At 43.0% G+C, this 21955-nt stretch overlaps 1 protein-coding gene across 1 annotated transcript in view; it reads left to right on the top strand.

Annotated features, from left to right (window-relative positions):
• Window positions 1-21420, top strand: part of PAPPA2 (pappalysin 2) — a 319782-nt gene extending 298362 nt beyond the window's left edge. The window contains exons 21-22 of the mRNA XM_061183079.1: window positions 19061-19159; window positions 21346-21420. Coding sequence (XP_061039062.1) covers window positions 19061-19159; window positions 21346-21420 — 174 coding nt within the window. The remainder of the gene's footprint in view (window positions 1-19060; window positions 19160-21345) is intronic.
• Window positions 21421-21955: the final 535 nt, after the last annotated feature.

The following is a 21955-nucleotide window of genomic DNA, read 5'->3' as shown; positions in this document are numbered from 1 at the left end:
CTTGGCAGGAGAAAGATTCAAATGGGTCAGGAGGCCCCTGTGGCTTTTCTCCGGCTTGTTTTCCACAGCCCATTCTAGCCTGCAACATACTTCGCAAGAATAAGTTGGCTGCAGATCTAACTCACGGTGAGAGGCCGCCACTGAGGGCAGCATTTCAGACTGGTGAGCCTGGAGTCACGAGCAGGCTTCCTGAAGCCCAGAGCCTGGGTGTTTCCTTACACACGCACATGAACACACACGTGCACACACAGCAGCACACACCGGGGGTCCTTATCGAGAACAGATGTTGCTGCCCAGTGTGCCAGCCACGTGTTGTGCATGGCATTTTCTTCTGTTAAGCTCCTGGCAGCTGTGTTTTTCCTTTCTTCTCCCCTCCCTCCACCTCCCACCCGCTTTTCCCACCCCCTACACCCATTGCATGTACAAATTGTCTCCTGATTCATAGTGGGCCAGCCTCATATTTTTGTTGTTGTTATTGTTATTGCAAACATTAGATGCTTCCAAAGCTGGAATAAAATAAAAAGGAAAGAAAAGAGAAAAAGAAAGAAACCACAACAACCCCCCAAAGAAAACATGTTCTAACCCAGGAATGTACAATACTTCATGCATGGGAACCATCTTCCCACCTCTCCAAGCTTAGCTACAGAATCTAGGGCTCCAAATTCCAACACATGAAAAAACAAATTCATCCAGCTTTTTTATTTTATTTTATTTTTTTGTATGAGCCTCATACCATTTCTCAATCTAAAAGCTTGCTGCTCCCCCCAATGGCAAGGATTTGCAGAAGCGGCATAGCCTCTTTTCCCAACTCACACCATGGTTACTAAACTATGATCACTCCTTCAGGTTCCTTTATTCATTTCTCCACTTAAAATAATATTTTCTGTGTGCCAACTATGAGTCAAGTTTACAAAAATGAATAAGGAATTTCCAACACAGTGTGTGCAACAGAGGTAAAAGATCAAATTTCTACCCAATGAATAATAATACAAAGATATGAACAGACTCACTTGGGGACACAGAGAATAAAGCAAATAACTTGTCCCAATCACGTTGAGAAGATCTTACAGAGGGGTAACCACTTGATGTGAACTTTGAAGGATAAATAGAAACATATGGAAAGGCAAAAAATGTGAAAGGAAATGGTGTGATGCAGCCATCCAGTTTTTTCTGTGATAATGCTGCGTGACAAATAATCCCCAAATATCAATGTCTTGTAATAATAAAATTTATTTCTCACTCATGCATCTGCAGTTGACTAAAGTGGTTCTGCCTTAGGTTTGGGGTTGGGTTATGGTATACTCCACCTGACTCTCACTCAAGGACCCAGGCTTCAGGGTTTCAGGGTCAGTAGCTACCCAGCGTATGTTCTTCTCATGGTGGATAACATGGGTACAAAGAAGCCAGAAAAGGCATGCTGGGACATTCAAAATCTCTGGTCAAATGTAGCATATGTTACTCACACTCACATTCCATTGGTCAAGGCAAATCACATGGTTCCATTTAAAATTAGTAGGAAGGGGAAATATACTCTGCTGATAGTGAACTCCTGGCAAAGGAAGAGAGAGTAAAAGGAACTGTGGACATGTAATAATATCTGCCAGTCAGTCTTTTTGGTCACAAACATTTGTTATATTTCAAATTTACTCCACCTTACCCCAAGACATTCTAAATGTCTTATCCAGTTATAGCATCAGGCTTAAAAATCTAGAACATCATGATTTACATCAGGTTACAATGTAGCTTCTCTTAGTCTGGACTCTGGTGTACTAAAAATCATAAGTTCTCTGCCTTTCACACACCTGATGGGCAAAGTAGAGTAAAAACAAGACAACTACAACAAACATCCCCTTTAAAGGAGAATAACGAAAGGAACATAACTGACACTGGTCCACAATTCTGAAATCCCTCTGAGAAAAGTGGCAAAAATTATACTCTAAGAATAAGGAGTGCTGCTTGTTTAATAGCTTTTGATTACTCCCTGGATATAGGTCCCAAGTCGATTTTTCTTCATGGCTCTTGGCTCTGCTTTCTTGGATGTCCTTCCTTTTCTATTATCCTCTTGGGTCACAAGAAGAGGGCACTGGAGAACATCCTCCTATTGGAAGCTAAGTAATGTTATCAGCCTGTTTTCTCCTCTTAGAATATAGGGGATCCAAAAATTCTATCCAAATTCTCTAACAGTAAATCTCTTTTAACACAATCTGATGCTACTTTTGGAAATTGAACTCACAGACTTTTTTGGTTTTGCATATATTTAATTTCAGTCAAATCCATATTGCAAGAGCTATGTCACAGTCTTTTCAAGACGTGCCTCTCTGAATCAGTTTGATTATAGGTATTCTGAGCTTATGAGACTTCTCTGGGATAAAGTCCTTAGTCTCTTTTCTATGAGTCACTTTGTTCAACTACAAGGATCTTCTAGGTGCCACTTTAATCCAGTTAAAAGTCCTAACAAATGATGTAATGGTCCACCCCTTGATTTGGTCTTTGCCTGAGATTAGGCCTTAACTTCAGTCTTAAAAGACCTGTCTAATACAAAGCATTACTCAGTTTTATCTTTTGCTTGTTGGAGATGAGAAATAGCTTTGGTTTTCACTGCAAGTCCTGGAATTTTTAGCACTCTATATTACCTGCCAATTCTGCTGGCAAAGCAGCAACCTTTTCTGAGTTCATCTTTTCTTGCAGCACCTTATCAGATGAACATAGCAACCAATAACTAACCCTAGTAATATTATTCTTTAAATTCTCTTTACCCAAAGCCAGTAGGCTATTGAGTAAATTTTCTGACCTACAAGTTATAATAGTTAACATTATAACTTTTCTCACAACTACAGGAAACATTTAATAATTTTTTTCCCCCACTACATGGTGAGGTACTTCATTTTTCCAGCTTCCTAAAACAGTTCCTTTGCTTTCTGATGCACCATTCTAGAACCGATGCCACACATTTTAGATTTTTGTTATGGCAGCACCCCACTTCTAATACCAATCTTTGTATTATTTAAATGTTTCTACAATCATGTCACATAACAAACAACCCCAAAATACCAGTGGCGTATCACAGAATATATTATTAGTCTGCTCAGTGAAGCTGATCTTGGGGAACATGAAGGAATGTGGAATGACTGGAGGTTAAAGAGCTAAGCTAGGGCTAGATCATTCAGGCTTTTGTGTGCCAAGCTAATGAGTTTGGACTTTATCCTGGAGTCAGTGTCGATCCATTGAAGATTTATAAGTAGAATATGAAATAATCAGGATAGGCTGTGGTCACAAATTAACCCGGAAATCTCAGTGATTTAACATGACAAAGAATTTGTTTCTCACTTACATGAAGTCTGGTGTAACTCTCTGGAGCACCCATTCATTTCTTCCATCGTACGCCTCTGTGCTCTCAAAATGTGGTCTCCATGGTTTCCTCCAAAAGAGCAGAGAAGAAATACAGAGAGAGGCCAATAATTCTTGAGTCCCTTAGATGAGAAGTAATGCATCACTTCTGCTTGCCTTCCCATTTACCAGAACTTGGTCACATGGCCTCAAGCCCACGACAAGTGAGTCAGGGAAACACACAGATATTAGGTGAGCATTAAACATCTCAGTCACAGAAAAAAGATTATAGGATTTATATTTTAGGAAGAAAAGCATGGTGGCAAAGTTGGACCACGGAAGTCAGAACCTTATCCTCTCTCACCTAAACTAATGTAACAGCCACCTACCTCACTGAACTGAGGAAGCAGAAAGAGAAGAGAGAATAGAGTCTGCATACAAAACTATTTCTTCAGTAGAAGGGTGAACATTTGGATGTTGGGTGTGATGGATGATGAGAAAGAGGTTGAAGATGAAATTAACTGGATTGGAAGGAGGGGAGGTGTATGTTGATACTATGAGCTTACCTCTCACACTAATAATATCTCAGTTTGATCTGAAATAATCTCAGCCAACAGTTTGTCATCACATAATGCCTGAACATCTACTTCGGGGAACAAAGAAAAGACCTGGTTCCTGCCTATGTGGTTGGACTTGTGTGCTATTTGTGTTGGTGTTGGTTACCTATTTTGAATGTTCAGTTGGACCAATTAGACCAGGTTCTAGAGGACAGGAGGCATGTTTCATTCTTCTGTGTTTATACCCACTCCCCACAATGTAGTCTAATATTAAACATTCCGTAAATAGTCAGTATATATTCACATTTGTCTGAGTGATGTGCATTTTATTAACTTCTTTGGCTGCTCCTGGCAGAGAATACTTGGTAAATTCCTTATGCGTTGAAAATGGAATATGGGGGTTCAGAACTAGAATGAGTCCTTTATTTTTTAATTAGAGAAACCAGGTAGTAAATTGAATATGCATTATCCAGATGTGAAAGATCCTGAACAAATGATGATGATGAAATCAGCTCCCCACTGTCCTCTCCCTTGTGTGCTAGTTTGGAAGTTTAAAATACCTAAGTTTAATTTTCACCTCTATTGCTCATTCCCTAAGTGACCTTGAGGCATGGCCCTTTGTCTCATTTTCCCCATCAGTGGAATACGGATAATCATATTAATCTGCCTCACCAGGTAATGTGAGGACTAATTAAAAATGAGATTAGATTCAGTTGAAGTCTTTCTAGTGTGAGAAATATTAAACTTGGTGGTGCATGTCTGCAATGCTGTTAGATTTCCAGTAATGGTCTCTGGCCTTGGAACCACTTAAGACCCTGATGACACTGTAGCTGAGTTGGAGTGTCTGAAGCCTGCCCAGCTTATTGGCTGTGCTCACCTGTTCTGGTTTCATGCCCTGTGTGCCCAGCCCGAGGGCCAGACCCATCCAGAATTGCCTAGTTACTGAATAGGAGAAGCCAATGATCTTTTCACTTCTTTGGGCTCCCTCTGAGAGCTGCTTCCTGCCTGTCTGTCTTGAAAATGTCTCGATACTTAGAAATGGGTTTCCCAATTTTGCTTAATAGGTGGCTACCTCCACTACGTAATTTTGGGGGTGCTACGTATGCTCCTATTTCACCCACAAATTCTTGTTTTCACCGAGTGGCTCACAAAGCTCCAATCTTTCCACAATTAAAGTCATTTTTTGCCTTAATATATTATCTTTTATTTAGTTGCAGATACATATTTGTCACTGACCCCTTAGTATGTCTGCTGCTTTCCAGAGGGATAGAAGAATGTGCAGATACTCTGGTAGGGATGGATACACTAGTTATGGGAGTTGTCAGAGGGAGCACCGTCAAGCATGGAGATGAGGATGACAGAAAACAAAGGAGCCCAGGGGACCAAAGACAAATTCTGACACAGCATTGCTGCTATCCCTCAACTATCAACAATGGAACCTAAGAGAGATGACTAGTATTTCAGATAACTTGGCTTATGCATTTGCCTGCCTTAAGTCACTCTGTCCCTATAGTTGTGCAAGGTTAATGGTAAGATCCCTGGTATTACTGGTCATAGTTAAGAGAGAAGAAGAATGACCAGGTTATCTGGTAGCCACCTCTGGGAGAACTGCTCTGTACCTTCACAGATAGGGAAACATTGATACTCAGAGTATGCAGGCTCACTGCACTCAGGAAACAAACAGAAAAATAACTCCTGGTTCCATGGTATATTTAATAGCATTATTGCATGTTTATTGTATGCCAGGTGCATACTGTGAGGAATTATTACCATTGTTATCATTCTTGTTTTAGTGATGAGCAAATTGAGGGGCTGAGGATTCGATTACATTTCCAAAGCCCTGGAGCTAGCAAATGAGACCGTAAATGAACCCAGGCAGCTGATTCCGGAGTCCCTGTCCTGCTCTTAAATTGGTAGGAAGATTAAAAATGAATAAACAAATAGGGAACACACAAACTAGAAATGCAGGACTTTAGGGAAGTCAGTTGAGAGATGAACATGGGCTGCTGGTCACCTGTTAGGACTTCTTCCTGGGCTTTGCAAGCTTTCGTCCAGAGGAAGAAGAGGCGGACCCAGGAACACTGCTTAGCAAGGATCAGAGACCAAGGAAGAGAGACTGGAGAACATGTTGTGAAACAGATGCAGCTGATCAGTGGTTGAGTGAATAAGATACACAGACCAGCGTCCCGTAGATAAAGGGAATGTAAACAAGACACTTGCACAGAGAATAGGTTCCATATGGGTGAAAGTGAGACTGGATGGATGGACCAATTAACGGAGAACAGAACAGCCGGCCTGACAACCCAGGATGGCGTGACAGGTTAAGGATGAGAACCACAGTAATCAGCCAGCCACACAAACTGAGCCGCTCGTAGACACAGGAACTAAAAATTAGACCAGGGCTAAAAGAAACAAGACTATTGGCAAGAAAATATTCTAGAATAAACATGCCACCTCCCTCCTGCCATTCCTCAACTCAGCTGGACCTGGATGTTACTGGGGGTGATAAAATAGTCATGTCTAAGTTGTGGGGAAAGCCTAGCAGAAATCGGGCAGGAGAGACCCTCTAGGGCTTTGTTTAGATGGAAAAAGAAAATGTGTAGAGCTTCTCACTGTGAGGTAGAATAGGGTTTGCTGATGGATCAGGTTCTACGTCCCGTGACTCGGTCCTTATATTTAGTGAGGAGTCTTTCTAGCTATGTTCTCAATGAGCTAATTTTTTGAGAAAAGCTTAGCATGATTTGAGTAAAATGTCACAGATAAACCTTCATCTCCGTTGGTCTTCTACCTAAATATCGCCATTTGCCAAGTCCTGACAAGTCCTTCATAAGACCCCTCCCTTCTGCTTTTTCCTATTCCATATTAGGACCCAAAATTCTGTTCTTCTCAGTTCCTATCTGCTTGAGGTCAACTTCTACCTACTCTGGAGCCCTCCAATGGTCTCCTGAACAGTCCCCACACTGTCCCCAGAGCCAACCTTTGAAGCACAACTTTTACCATGTTCTTCTTCTGCCCAAAAAATAGATAAATAAACACACAAAAAACTCCCAAATTTCCACTGCTCCCTATTGTCTTCAGGGATGAGGACTAGATTCCTCTAGATGCAGATTTTGACCTAATTCTAAACTTAGGCCATTAATACTCAAGGCAGAAAGCCACAGATATATCTTTTCCTTTTCCATTTGGAATCTTGGTTTATATTTGCCCTCCTGCTGGGATTTTTCTCCCTATTTCTCTGCCCCAATTCTATCCATCCTCAAAGATTAAGTCTAATCCCATTTACTCCATTAAGCCTTTCTGAAATGCCCCAGCCCCTTTCCTGTTCTGAACTTCTATAGCTCTTACTGGTGCCATTAATTACTTTGGCAATCAATCCTCCATTGGCCTGTGATTTTCTTTTCTTATTGTCTCAGATGCTGTTCAGATTCTGCCTTATTTAAGGCTGATGCCACCAAAGCTTCTTTAAGGCAAATGTTTTGTCATGCCTTGTTCATAGGAGGCACACTAAGTATGTATGAAACAGATATCCTAGGATTCCAGCAATTAACCCCATGCCTGGCTCATAGTATATGTTTTGAAGTTAAATATCCTAGATGGTACATTTCTCATGGACTTCTGTGACACTGACCTTCCATCCAGAAAGTGGCTACTTCATGCCCATAGTTATGGTAGAGATTGGACCAGGTGTGCAGTTCTGAGAAGTGAAGTGAGGCATATCATTATTATATGGTGAATAATGCTAGAGGAAGTGTGAGCATGTCAGGATGGTTGTAGCACAGGCCTGGGTGTCAGACGGTGGCTCCACCTCTTTTCTAGAGACAGATTCCTTAACAGCTCTGATCCTTGGATTTTTTCATCTGTAAAATGGGTTGTTGTGAGGGTTCAATAAGATCATGAGTACAAACCTTGTAGCACAGTGCCTGATACACAGAAAATGCCATATATAAAATAAAAATAGTATCCTGTTTCTATACAATGGTTTCTAGTTTGTAAAATTATTTTTACCTTTAGAGTCACTGCTTATGCCTGGAGCTTCTAGAGAAATTGTATATGGATGTACGTGTCTGTTTTTGTGTATAAAATATAAAAACATATTTTAATGTTATATATCTGTATTATAAATATTATATATTAGTAATTATTATATACATGTTTATCTTATATACAAACAGTACGTATATATCATTTATGCATCATATTTATGCATATACATGTATATACATATATATACACACCTATTACATATATATGAAAGAAGGAGAGAATGAGAGAGAAAACAAGTGCTGTGAGTTATATCCCATGAAGACTTACAAAAATTCAAAGCAATGTGTTTATAGGTTTAGATTTACCCCAAAGTGAAACACCCCAGTGAAGAGCTGGGTGTGGTATCAGAATGGCAAAAGCCTTTGTCAACTACTTTGATTGATTTCCTTAAACAGGTCTTCCCACCCTAGGAGTTTCTGCCTTCTCCTTGAAGTTTCTCTCAGTGTGCTTGATTACTGGAGAAGAGAGAGAGAGAGAGAGAGAGACAGAGAGAGGGGGGAGAAAGAGGTGGAGGGAAAGGCGCAGAGAGGGAGGAGGGAAGGAATGAGAGAGAATGGGAAGGAAAAAGCAAAAGACGCTCAGCAAACACCAGGAGGGCCAAGAAAAATATTTAATCCAAACAGTGAATATTGTCATTTCCTCCCACAGTCTGCATTCCCCGTCCTCTTCCACGGGCGGGCTTGGGGAGCCAAGAAATGCCGAGCTGCCTGGCATGAGAGTGCGTGTGGTGGGGGCACCTGGGGGCCAGCACGCGTGTCGGGGACTGCAGTGGAACATTCCCACCATCGGCTCAGGCCTGCTTCAGCCTCCCGTGAACTGCAGGCTGGCCGAGGAGCCCGGAGAGGGGACGGCGGAGGGGAACGCTCGAAGTCAGAGCAGGGCCCCAACCGTCCGCCCTGGGCCTTCTCCCAGGACGCCCGTGCTCTCCCGTCTCCGTCTCCCAGCTGCAGGTCCTCCACCTCTGACTTCTGCGCGTTTCCTCGCGCTTTCACCTCCTTCGCCTCCCAGAGCTTTGTGAGCTCTTGAACAGAGCCTGTACGGCTCCATGTCCCGATCATGAGGGGTCTGGTGCTGGCACCGCAGCTGGCAGAGGCCCAGAGAGGAGGCACGGGTGAGGGACCACCTCCAGAGGTGCCTGGTGGCCAGGGGGATGGTCCCACCTGCTCAGCAAGGCACCTGCAGCGGCCGACATTCTGCTCTCAGCTTCCTTCTTCTGACGCAGTTTGGTTCCGTGAGAGTCTGCGGTTAGTGAACCTCTCCCTGGAAGGCCGTGCTGAGCTATCTCAGGTGATGTTTTAGAGAGGGTCATTGATAGTGAGAACAGCTATCTGGGGAGGCTAGGGGAGCCAGACAGAGGAAAGGTACCTTATCTTGGAGGAAAGGCCAGAGGAGTAGAAAGCAAAAACTGTTCTGCCTTCTTAGCTTACAAAGTCGATTCGGCATGTGTCTCACTCACCAGATATTCACGAAGCAGCTAGTGTGGTGTGTTAGCTGTTGTGCTGACGTAGGGGCCTTACTGCTAATGGAAGGAAACAGGAGTGGAAAAGGAGACAAACCGGAAGTGTCTCTGCCCTGTAGTCCTTGCACAGTTCAGACCTCTTGTGTTCAACGTTTCTACCTCTGACCTTGAACCACAGTAGGCTGGCTCCAATTATCTGGAGCCAAGGCAGGAAATTCCCCCAAACAAACAATTGTTAATTTATTCCTCTTTTAAAGAAGACAGCCAAATGCCATGTAGCCAAGACTGTCAGGAGAGTTTGCAGGCCACCTGTAACGCCCCTCCCACCATGAAAACAAGACAAACAAAATCATGAGAATTAACGGGTCCGCCAGCCTTGCGATGGAGACACAAATGGGTTCTGAGGGTGTGTCATCATCAGCTCCCACTGGGAGCCCCAGCACAGCCATTAGGTCACCTGGAGGACGGCTGCCGTGTCTTGAGAAGCATTGCTGTGTGGTTCAAGAAGGAGGAGGGTGGAGCTGCCATGAAATCCCAATTTAACAGCAAAGGACTGGAAATCACTGGCCTGCAATCTGGCCTAGCTGACTGTGCAGGATCAGCTGCTCCAGAGAAAAGGGAAAGCACGAGAGGCAGGAGTGAGACCGATGCAGGAGGAGAGAAAAGGTTTGGAGGCATTTTGTTTAGGACGTGGAGCTGGGGGTAGATGCCGAGGGGCAGGCAGTGACCTTGTGAGTGATTATGGGGATCTGAGGAAGGAGTTACGGTGGTGGCAGAGAGTGGAGCACAGGGCGCTCTCACAGCCTCAGGCAGTTTTGGTAAAAGATGGACGGAGATGTGCCACATCTTCTTTATCCATTCATCTGTCGATGGACGCTTAGGTTGCTTTCACGTCCTGGCTATTGTAAATAGAGCTGCAATGAACATTGTGGTACATGACTCTATTTGAATTATGGTTTTCTCAGGGTATATGCCCAGTAGTGGGATTGCTGGGTCGTATGGTAATTCTATTTTTAGTTTTGAGTTATTTGTAGTGAGGTGGATGGACCTAGAGTCTGTCCTACAGAGTGAAGTAAGTCAGAAAGAGAAAAACAAATACCGTATGCTAACACATATATATGGAATCTAAGAAAAAAAAAAAAGGTCATGAAGAACCTAGGGGTAAGACGGGAATAAAGACACAGACCTACTAGAGAATGGACTTGAGGATATGGGGAGGGGGAAGGGTAAGCTGGGACAAAGTGAGAGAGTGGCATGGACATATATACACTACCAAACGTAAAATAGATAGCTAGTGGGAAGCAGCCGCATAGCACAGGGAGATCAGCTCAGTGCTTTGTGACCACCTAGAGGGGTGGGATAGGGAGGGTGGGAGGGAGGGAGACGCAAGAGGGAAGAGATACGGGAACATATGTATACGTATAACAGATTCACTTTGTTATAAAGCAGAAACTAACACACCATTGTAAAGCAATTATACTCCAATAAAGATGTTAAAAAAAAAAAAAAGGTGGAGGGACAAAAGGGCCCACAGCACAGGACACTGTCCCATCAGCAGCAGTGGTTCTACACAGTAACATTTATCAACCAAGGGACAGATCACAAATTTGCAGGAGGGCTTTGTCGTTTTGTTAAGCCCCCTGAGAGAGTGTGACAAGAACCCTGGGGAGATGTTCTCTCCTCGTGTCTCTCGTGAGAAGCAGGGCTCTGACTCGGAGCCCCTGTCTTTCTGGCACAGATAAGTGCAGACTCTACCTGAATACCCTGCTGCCCCAAATTCACCATCGGGGCCCTGACATCCCCCCCGGGGGTGGATGAGAAGAAGCACCAGGGCCGTTTGGGGCCAAGAGGAGGGGCCACGTGGGGAAGCTGGTCGTGTGTGTTTGTAAGTGAGGTGGGGAGTCGTCTGTGGCGCCAGGTCTTTTTTTGCAGCTAAATGGAAGGAGCTGCTAGGAGGTAATTTTTGGCTGAAAAGTAAGTCGCAGAGAGTCGTCTCACCTTCCTGTTTTCCTGTGGTGCCCATCAGGGAAGAGGTGTCTGTGACGGTTTGGGGTTTTTCAGAGGCTAAGACACCTGAGTCACCACTATGGTTTGGAGGAGAGCCCTGGTTTCCAGAAGCCAGTCAGGCCTTTCCCACTCTATTTTTATAAGCCCCAGACCCATTTCCCTTGTCACCTGACTCTCCTCCATGACTCAGATGGGTGCATTTATGGTGAGAGTGAAGGGAACACGAGGCTGTCAGGGATGAGAGCATCCACGCTTTGACTCTAAAGTACGGGTGGCAAAATCTTGACATCTTTTTGACCAGAGTCTCTCTGGAGGGAATTCAGACACCAACCCACACTGGCACAAAGCAATGGTACATTCCTGCTGCCTTCATAAAACTAGGATTCATTGAGTACTTACTGTGGGCCAGGTACTGGGCTAAGTATTTCACCTCCATTCACTCATTTTTTTCTTGACAGCAACCCTCTGAATAGGTGTTATTCCTGTTTTACGAATGAGGATACCGCAGCTTAAAGCACAGTAACTCGCTCAGGCTCTAATAGTTGGTAAGGAGCAGAGGTGGGACCTGGGCGTAGGTTTATCTCACACCATACCTCACACTCTGAATCACCATACTGTACAGCCTTGAGCATCTTCCTGGGCAGGAGCTGCTAAGCTTTGGGTACCTTGCTGCAGATAAAATTATTACAGGTGAAAGAAGTCATTTGACCTTATTTTGTTTGCTTTTCTTTTTCCGTTCTCAGTGCATTCTGTTTCTCTCAGAAGAGATTCGTTTTTGCACTACTTGGCTATTACTATTCTAAGACTACGCTTTGGTTTTGGTGTCAGATAGAGATAAGCTGGTGATGATAATCAGGCTTCTCTTTCCAACCCTGTAAAGGTCCCCATTTGCTCTTCCTTTTTTGAGGGTAAGAAGAGAACCCATCATAAGACCAGCCCAGCCTCTCTCTCAGAGTTAGGTATTCACTTTAGGTATAATTCTACAAAGCTTGACCCATGAGGGTGTGTGTGTGTGTGTGTGTGTGTGTGTGTGTGTGTGTGTGTGTGTGTGTGTGTGTGTTGAAGGAGGCTCATTTAGTAAAGGGGTAAATAGCCCAATGCAAAGAGCCTCCTTATAAGTAAAAAGGAAAAATATTCATGTTAATGACTTTGTATTCTATAAGTTATTAAAAGGCAGGGAAACAGGAATTTTATAAAGGTTTTTTCTTCTGTGAAAATTGTTCAGAAGCTACATGATCTCACATGGACCAGTAAAGCACAATAGACCACAAGAGTAGACCTGAGTACTGACCCCTCTCTAGGGGCCACCAAATGGGGCTGTTTCCCTCTGCCCATCCAACAGAATGTGTATCTTCATTGCTTTCCTTTCAATTATGTCTTGCTTATCTATTGTTTGAAGAGTAGACTCTTGGCCTTCAAGGAGGTACTCTTTGCAGTTTCAGCTGTTAGCTGGTAACCCAGCATGTCTTTAATATCTTAGCAACTAGTGACTTTGCCAAGGCCTGGATTGAACCATGGAGACCTCAGGGCTGGTAGACAGGAGAAAATCTCTTAGTTTCCAAGTGAGCCAAGCTACCTGTGCAACATCAGCATTCCATATGTCATTCCATATCAGTCCTCACATTTTATCTTATTAAAATTCTAACAGAGTCACTTAAAAGATCTCCATCTTGCAAAGCCCCAAGACCTGGGCCCCGATTCCCAATCAGCTGTTAAAACCCAACAACTTGATTACAGATAGTGTTTGCAAACATTCCTAGGACAGCCACAGTTTCACTGTGTTCTTTCTGCTCTGGTTTTCAGCTTCTTTTTGCTGTTAGCCCCTGGCAATTTCCATTCTTTTCTTATTATACCACCTGTAGAACTGAGATGATATTGATAAATGTATTCAACATTTTTAGCTTGTTAATAGGAGAACTTTAGACGGTGTATTCTACTATTTCTTCCCACTCAGAAATAAATGTATACCAATACTCTGCACCTAGTAGGAGAGGACTAATGAAAAGGAGGGATCTGGTTATAAAGTATGCTAAAAAAAAATGTATTTAGCCACCATCATAGTTATTTATTTCTTGAGAACCTACTGTGCATCAGGCACTGAACTGGTGGCTGGGACTGAAGGGGATTAGACTCTGAGCCCTTGATAATACATTCTGAATGTTAAGTCCTATAATGCATATATGGATAAAACATACCATAGTACACAGGCAAGGAGAACTCTCTGGGTCTAGGAAGCCAGATGAGATTTTCCAGAGGAGCTTGTATCTAAGAAATTCTTCCTGCACAACCCATCTCAGGGTATCTGTCGATTTTAATTTTACATTTTCCAAGAAGATTGTTGCAAACCCACAAATGTGAGATCACTGGCACCCTCCCACCCCAAGGGATGAACACGGGAGGAGTGGAACAACTCCATTTCCTCTTTTCCTCAGATGACTGCAGTGAGCAGAAAATGCCTGGCTTTAGCATTCTAGGGCCCAGAAATAAATGTTTCTGGGTTGCAGGCATCTGCTGATGGGAATGGAGCACAGCGCTGCTTCCTCCTGGCAAAATCAGCCTCTAGGAAAATATGGGCCAACCAAGCCCCAAGATCAGAAGGAACTATAGTACCAGGTAGCCTATTTGGGTAAACTTTTAACCTGCAACTGAGAAAAACAGAAGTGAAGTTGTGGGGTGTCTAGGGGAATTGAGATTATATATATGACCCTTTCTCTGTTTCTATATTGGATCGCTGGGTTCACTTTATTATTAATGTTTCTGCACCTAAGCCCTTTTTATAGAGGTGCCAAAGGAATTTGTTACTCTGCATTCCCAATAAATTAAAAGGTTAATGAAATAATCAGATAGTGGTAGCATGGTTTAGCAGAAAGAACATCAAGAATCAAGAAATTTGGGCTATGTTCCCAGGATTGTTACCACTAGCCTTGCAAACAAGACATTTCACTGTTTTAAGGGGCCATTTCATCATTTGTAAAATGAGAGTTTTGTACTAAATAGTATTCAAGAATCCATCCAGCCTTTGAATTTTATGCATCTATGGTCCTTAAAAAAAAAAAGAAAGCAACTAATGTTCTGGTCATCAAGAGTCCCTGAGGGGCCTCAAAGACCTCTGAATTTTGCCCCTGAGATTCGCAGGTGAAGCAATGGACACATGGGCAGATCCAAGGGCTGAAAGAACCAGGCTTGGAGGTCACCATTCATTGGAGAGCCAGAGAACTTCCATCTGCTGCATGGACTTCACTGGGTGTGGCACCACAGCTGCCTTGGAAGATGGCTTCTTTTGGCCTAATGTAGCCTAATCAATATGAAGAAATGGGTGTGGGTCTGATTTGTCATTCACGTAACGAGAAGGTTTTGATGGGAGATGATGTAGGAGAAAGAAAATAGTGTTAGGCATTATACAAAAATGTGATTAGCGTCTTCTCCTGTCTTACTTAATACACTCCTGAAGATTACTTATGGGGCTTCTGTCCCATGCTTTACCTATAGGGATATAATCACTTTGGGCTGATATCTCAATCTTTATGTTAGTAGAGCAGAAGGTCTGCAGCCCAAAACTAACCTTTCTAGAACATCAGTGTGCTCATGGGTTCTGTTGCAAGCTGTAGAAGAAAAATGTTCTTAATCTAATTCACATAATAGGGGTACTATCAGCCAATCAGTCAAAGTTTATGGAACTCTTCCTGACAGTGGGCTCTGTGATGAGCAGTCTGGGACAACCTGCCTCTCTATTTTTACCCTCTTCTTTCACTTGCACAGTTTTCTCAGGCCCCTCTACCCCTCTGAATCATCCAGTGCTAAACTCTTTTTCATGTGGGCTAGATGTAGCAAAGCCAGCCCCTGAAAGCTCATGTCATCCTTTCCGCGTCCCCACCCACCCCAAATCTGGACTAGGTACTTCTATCTGCATCGCTATGCTAGCACCTATCATCATAAGCTATAATTGCAAGTGGGGGGTTCTCTTGAGGACTGGAGCCATGTTTTATTTCTCTCTGTACCCTCATGACAATGCCTGGTACAAATAGGTGAGGAATAAATGTTGAGTGATTGAATAAATGACTACATCCATAGGCAACAGACAGAGCTACCATTCCTATACCCAACTCCCCAGAACAATTTAAACAGAAAATATCACCAGATAATATAACATAAAGGAGAAATTATCTTACTTCTGAGAAGTAAAATCATATGGATAGGATAGACTGACAGCCTTTCCTCTTTGTATTTCATCACTTACGCACTTCCATTCATATGGCCACCTCAACTGCCTGGAACATAGCCAGTTGGCAAGAAAAGCCTTCCTATAACAACTAAAATAGGTATCATCAAGCTCATACATCATAAGAAGAGCAACCCAGCCTCTCTCTCAGATTTAAGTATTCACTTTAGGTATAATTCTACAAAGCTTGACCCATGAGGGTGTGTGTGTGTGTGTGTGTGTGTGTGTGTGTGTGTGTGTGTGTGTGTGTGTGTGTGTGTGTGTGTGTGTGTTGAAGGAGGCTCATTTAGTAAAGGGGTAAATAGCCCAATGCAAAGAGCCTCCTTATAAGTAAAAAGGAAAAATATTCATGTTAATGACTTTGTGTTCTATAAGTTATTAAAAGGCAGGGAAACAGGAATTTTATACAGGTTTTTTTCTTTTGTGAAAACAGTTAAAATGAAAATTAAAAAGTGGCTCTTAAAGAAATAAGCTTTAGGTACTTGAAAAATTCACTTAGGTGGAACACTTCATTTTCTGATGTTACAGGAAAGTGAGGTGCGTGTATGGGTAGTGAAAAATTCACCTATGGACACATTGTGCAGAGAAGCCAAGCCTTGTACCATTCCTTGGGGAAGTTTCCTGTGGGGAGGAGTGATGTCCCAAGTCAGACACCTTTCAATTATTGAGATTTGCGTCCCCCAATCTAGTCCAGTCTTCAGATACTTTAAAAACTTTGGATCGATTAGTCATTTTTCCCTTCCTATTTTTTCCATTGTAACTTTGGACTCAAGCTGTCAAGCTTCCAGGCACATGTTGCCATAGGAGACTCTGTTTGTTTAGGGTGGAGTAGTTATTTTTGGCAGGTTAGGGGAGGAGCAATTAATTCTAATAGGTATATAGTAAATTAAATACTTGTGTCTTTCCAACCTTTTCTCTGTATTTACGCTCCTTTTTATAAATTCCCTTCTCTTCCCAGATGACCCTTTAAGAACATTCTAGAAATCATGTCCAGGCTATAGCCATCGAAGTCTAGTGAGCTCTAGAGAAGGTCACCTAGACAATTTCTGATCTTTTCAACATACCTTCCCTAATACTCTTGAGATGAGAAGCCATCCTTGGGGAAGAGGTTGGAAAGAAAGATTCCCAGGATCTTTTATTAATCCATTCAAATGTCTAAGTTGTTCTTATGAAGAGGAAGATCTTCTTTAGATCTCCCTTTAATCCTCCATATTGAAGACCATACTTTTGTATGTAGGAGAAGTATTTTGGGTGCTCTTTGGATTTTTATAGACGATTACATGAAAAAGAAAGAAGAAACAGATTAAGTTTTGCCAATGAGTCAGTCAGGGTTGGAGGAAAAGTAACAGATGCAGTGTTAGATGAGGAAAATATACTCCAAACACTGGAAAAAGAAAATTCTGGGGGAACTTCAGTGGATGTATCTGGTCCTCCCAGGAGAACCCAAGGGCATCTATAGGTGTTAAGGATGCAGCTAGTTGTATTTTGACTCCTATTTGGCTGCAATTGTAGATTCAAGTTATGATTATATAGTTATTCCAAGTTCTCCAGAGCCAGAGTAACTGGCTCCAGGGTTAAAGACAAATGCTCATCTCAAAATCTTTGTCTTTTATCGCAGTGAGGCGTGTGTTGAGAACAGAATTCATTTTCACTTCCTGCTCTCAACTGACATTGCCGTGCAGCTGTGTGACAGCTGTTGAGTTCCACCCCACAAGTAGCAGCTTCTCAGAGGTTCACAAACTGGTATACATCTGGAATGATGTTCAAGTGACCTCAGGACCCCATAGAATAAATCAAAACATTGAAGAAATAACTTGGATGAGCTCATTCTGATGTAACTCAATTGCTGAAAATTATTTAATGGCCATTAAAAAAAAAATTTGTATTTATTTTTGGCTGCATCGGGTCTTCGTTGCTGTGCGCGGGTTTTCTCTAGTTGCGGCGAGCGGGGGCTACTCTTCGTTGTGGTGCACGGGCTTCTCATTGCGGTGGTTTCTTTTGTTGCGGAGCACGGGCTCTAGGCGTGTGGGCTTCAGTAGTTGTGGCACATGGGCTCGGTAGTTGTGGTTCGTGGGCTCTAGAGCACAGGCTCTGTAGTTGTGGCGCACGGGCTTAGTTGCTCCGTGGCATGTGGGATCTTCCCGGACCAGGGCTCAAACCCGTGTCCCCTGCATTGGCAGGCGGATCCTTAACCACTGCGCCACCAGGGAAGTCCCTTAATGGCCATTTTTTACTTTAGTGATCTATCTCATCAAAGCAGAGTGAAATAGGGAACAATCCTTCTATCTGACATTTAAGGAGGGTGGGGGAAGAGAAAGTGATTTGAATATGTGAACTGGAAGGTGGCCTCAGGACTCAAGAGTCTGCTGACTGTCCTGTGGCCCACAGAGCTTGACTACGAGATGCTTCCTGAGGCTTCGCAATTGGGTATCCACTCAGGATGGGGAGCAGCTAGTGTGATTGAGTAGGTGGGCTGGCTGGGCTGGTGCACCCTCCAGGATGCCGTGGGACACTGTTTCCCTCTGAGAGTGGTTCTAGAGAAACAATGCGTTGGGCTGCTGAGCTATTTTTTTAACCGCTTGTTGCTGTTCTTATCATACATTCCCTTTTGGGGTGAAACACTCCACTAACTCTGGTTTGGCCTGGGCCCCTTTCCCATTTTGGTTCCTGTTAACTTGCAGCAGTAACAGGAGTAGATGGAAACCGTTTGGCTTCCTCTGCTCTAACCCTGTGTCTAGCTGCTGTGCATGAAGTAGCTGTACATGTGGGATGATTTGTGTTCCAGCACTGGTGTCCCAAACCCTAGGACCACTGCATTCTGGACAAACATCATTTGAGTCTATAGCAACCCAGGACTATTGGGGTCTCTAAGTACAAGTACCAGAAGAGATGGAGGTTATGGTCCTTAATCTGTGAGAAGCAGCAAAAAATCAAGATACATGACTTCTAATCCTAAACTCTGCTTGACCTAGCTGTGTGACCTGGAGTAATTTTTGTCATCTCTATTTATCCCCATTTCCTCACTGATAAAATGGGACTTTTAAAGCCAAACCTGCCTGATGCACAGGTTTTCCTGATGATCAACAGAGTTAACATGTGTGAAAATATTTTGTAACCTACCTAATGATATAAAGACCTGCTATTACGAGAAGGTGAAAAAGTTGATCAAGGAATTAAATGAACCAGCCTGGTCCCTAGAGTAGGCCAGGAGCAGATACTGGTTGTGAAATTTGACAATTCCTTAGATCCAATGGTCTTATCTTGAGACTTTTCAACTTCTTGAGAATGCTAGGTCAATTTTTACCCTGCCCCTTTGGTGCTCTCCCATAATAATGTCTCGAGTTCCATGGATTATGTTGGGGGTGGGATGAGTGGGAGAATAGGGTGAAGCAGAGTGAAGTTGTACTTAGACAACTTGCTACCTCTGACTTGCTACCTCCTTACCAGCCTTTCCAAGCAGATGGTTGGTGTGATACCATCAACAATCGGGCCTACTGCCACTATGATGGGGGAGACTGCTGCTCTTCCACTCTCTCCTCCAAGAAGGTAAGTGAGGGCACCTGGGAGTGGGAGGAGAGGGTAGCATCTCCAGGAATAGAGGCAGGAGCTTTGGCTAGCTCTCCTTCGTGGTGCATCATAATTTGTTTTTCTTCAACAGTCAAGAAGAGGGAATGATAATGAACAAACATTGGAGCTTCTACAGTGACAGGATTAAGGATAGTAATTTTAGGATAGGTTGTTAGAAAACACTAGTCTCTCATTGTCAGTCCTGTAGCTGCTAGAGAAAAGCCATGCGTCTGCTACTCAGACTCCCACCTGCTTATCATTGTCCAAGAAAAGTTTCTGTAGGTAGGGAATAATGGCTTCCACTCCTTGGAGAGGCAGGATTATCCACGAAGTGGTATCCACTTATTATTAAACTTCACAGCTAAATGAATAATCCTATAAAGTGTATTACAAGCATATTGCAGGTGTATGTTAAGCAGCCACCACAAGCTCCCTGGAGCACCCCCGCCCCCCCCCCCCCCCCCCGCTGTATCCTGAGCAGTGGTCCTTTTCTTGATGCCTTTTATCCTGTTGCTCTGGACTCTATTAAAATAGAAGATACACTTAAGCTAAGCCTATAAAATTGAATAGGCTGAAAATTTGGAATAATATGGTTGAAAACCCAAGAGCTCCAAAGATATCTGTCGCTAGTTGGCCGATTTGATGAATCAGAAATACACAAGAACGTTTCCTTCCTTGTATGTGTCTCCACAATAAAGTCACGTCTGCATGATCACCTCTACACAGACCTGAATACTCCTCCTGATAGCTAATATTTACTGATGGCTCACTCTGTGCCAGGCATTGTTCTCACCACTGACATGAATTAACTTATTTAGTGCAGAGAGCTCAGGGACTTATTGTATCACTGTTCACTTTGGCCCTCTTTTGCTCTAAAAACCAGCGAATCCCAAACCATGAGAAACAGATCAAGAGCTTGGATTGCAGGTCAGACATCATGCCAACTAGTTCCTGGTCTCACTTGAAGAAAGTAACTGGTCAAGGATCCCATTTCTACTCAGGAAGGCATAACCACTTTGGAAGAAAGCAATCAATTCTCTCCCCATCTCCATCTCACACTCAGCAGATCTAGTGTTTTTCTTTAATGGATTTTGGTGCCTGTGGCCACTATACACATGAATCAGGATTGAAAAAGCCTTTCACCCCTGTCGACTCCTAAATTACATTTAATTCATACGTGAAAATATGCTGGGAAATTTCCTCAAACCCCACCATCCGTTCTCAAGCCCACTTGCCCAGTCACCCAGCCTATCTCTTCAGTGTACTTGGACTATTAAATAATATGCTGATCTATTGTTGTTTCATTTGACTATCCATACCCAAAGAGCAGAATCTTTGCCACTTTTACATCATGTCTCCTGAATGCCCAATTCTCTCTGAAGCTAATTATGGACACTCAAAAAGTATGATTATCTGTTGGTAGCAGTGCAAGCAGGAAGAGAGCAACTTTTGCTGGACCATCTCTGACCTGGAGGAGGGATAATTACATAGCAGGAAGGCAATCCAGCCACAAACAATGGGTAGAGAGATGCATCGTTTCACCAAGCCAAAGTATATCCTGGGTTCAAGAAGGGCAAAACCTCAAGCTTATGAAGATAGAAGAGATGATTCTATGGCCCCAAGAACATCAAAAACGTAGAAGACATAGAGCTAGGTAATAGAGCCTTGGTTTTCCAGATAGTAGTGTCATGACCTTGAGTTAAGTCACCCTACCTCTCTTGACCTTCCCTGTAAGAAGAAAATACTAACATTCATCTTACCTACTTTACAAAGATTTTTTGAAGCTTGATAATAACAGCAAAAACATTAACAGCAGTAGTTTTGAACATTAGTGGTAATATTAGAAGTAGTAGTAACAGATATTAGAGATGCCTGGAAATGTGTGTTTCATATCCATCATCTTATTTAAACTACACTAACACCCTCTTGGGTAGTTGCTGTTGTCCTCCCACTTTATAAAGAAAGTGAAGCAAGGAAGGTTTACCTTGCCTAAGGAGACATGGTGTGTAAGTGAAAGAACTGAGTGTTAATTTCAATTCTGTGATACTAACACGCAGTCCCACACTTCCTCTGGGACCAAGTGAGAAAAAAAAGCAAAAGCTGGTTGAAAGTGTGATGCTTGGTGCAAAAATGAGTGATTTCAACTTCTCTTTGATTTCTCCTAGGTCATTCCATTTGCTGCTGACTGTGATCTGGATGAATGCACCTGCCGAGACCCCAAGGCGGAAGAAAATCTGTAACTGTGGGATCAAGCCCCTCCTTCCACTGCCCTGGAGGCAGTAAGAATCAGAGGCGTCCACAAAAGGAAACAAAAGATGAATGAAGAAGAAAGGTCATGAAACGAAGGAAGGAAGAAGAACACGAAGGATCCTATAAGAAATGCAAGAGGACGTTTATAGGTGCCAACTATTGCATCAAGTAGCCCGAGTAAGGAAGAATCATAGGCAAACATTTCTTCAAAGAGGCAGTTGATTTAAAGTGGAAAGAGAAATATGATATATATACAAGGACCCTCCTTCCCCATTTGTATTCTATCAAATCCCATCCTCAACTCTTGCCCTGCTCCCCACTCTGCACCCTGCCAACTATTCAGCCCCACCCAACTTGTAAACCAATACCAAAATACTAGAAGAGAAGTTGCCAGGGACACTCTGCTAATACCCATTTTGAATGGATGGCCATCTTTCAGGGCTCGTCTAATCTAAACTGGCTCTCTCCCTTTCTTTGTGTAGTCTCCCTTAGTAATAATGAGGTTAGTTATTAATTCTTTATAAG

This window comes from Eubalaena glacialis, chromosome 3, assembly GCF_028564815.1.
Source record: "Eubalaena glacialis isolate mEubGla1 chromosome 3, mEubGla1.1.hap2.+ XY, whole genome shotgun sequence".
Lineage (NCBI taxonomy): Eukaryota > Metazoa > Chordata > Mammalia > Artiodactyla > Balaenidae > Eubalaena > Eubalaena glacialis.
This window is presented reverse-complemented; position numbering and strand designations above follow the sequence as displayed.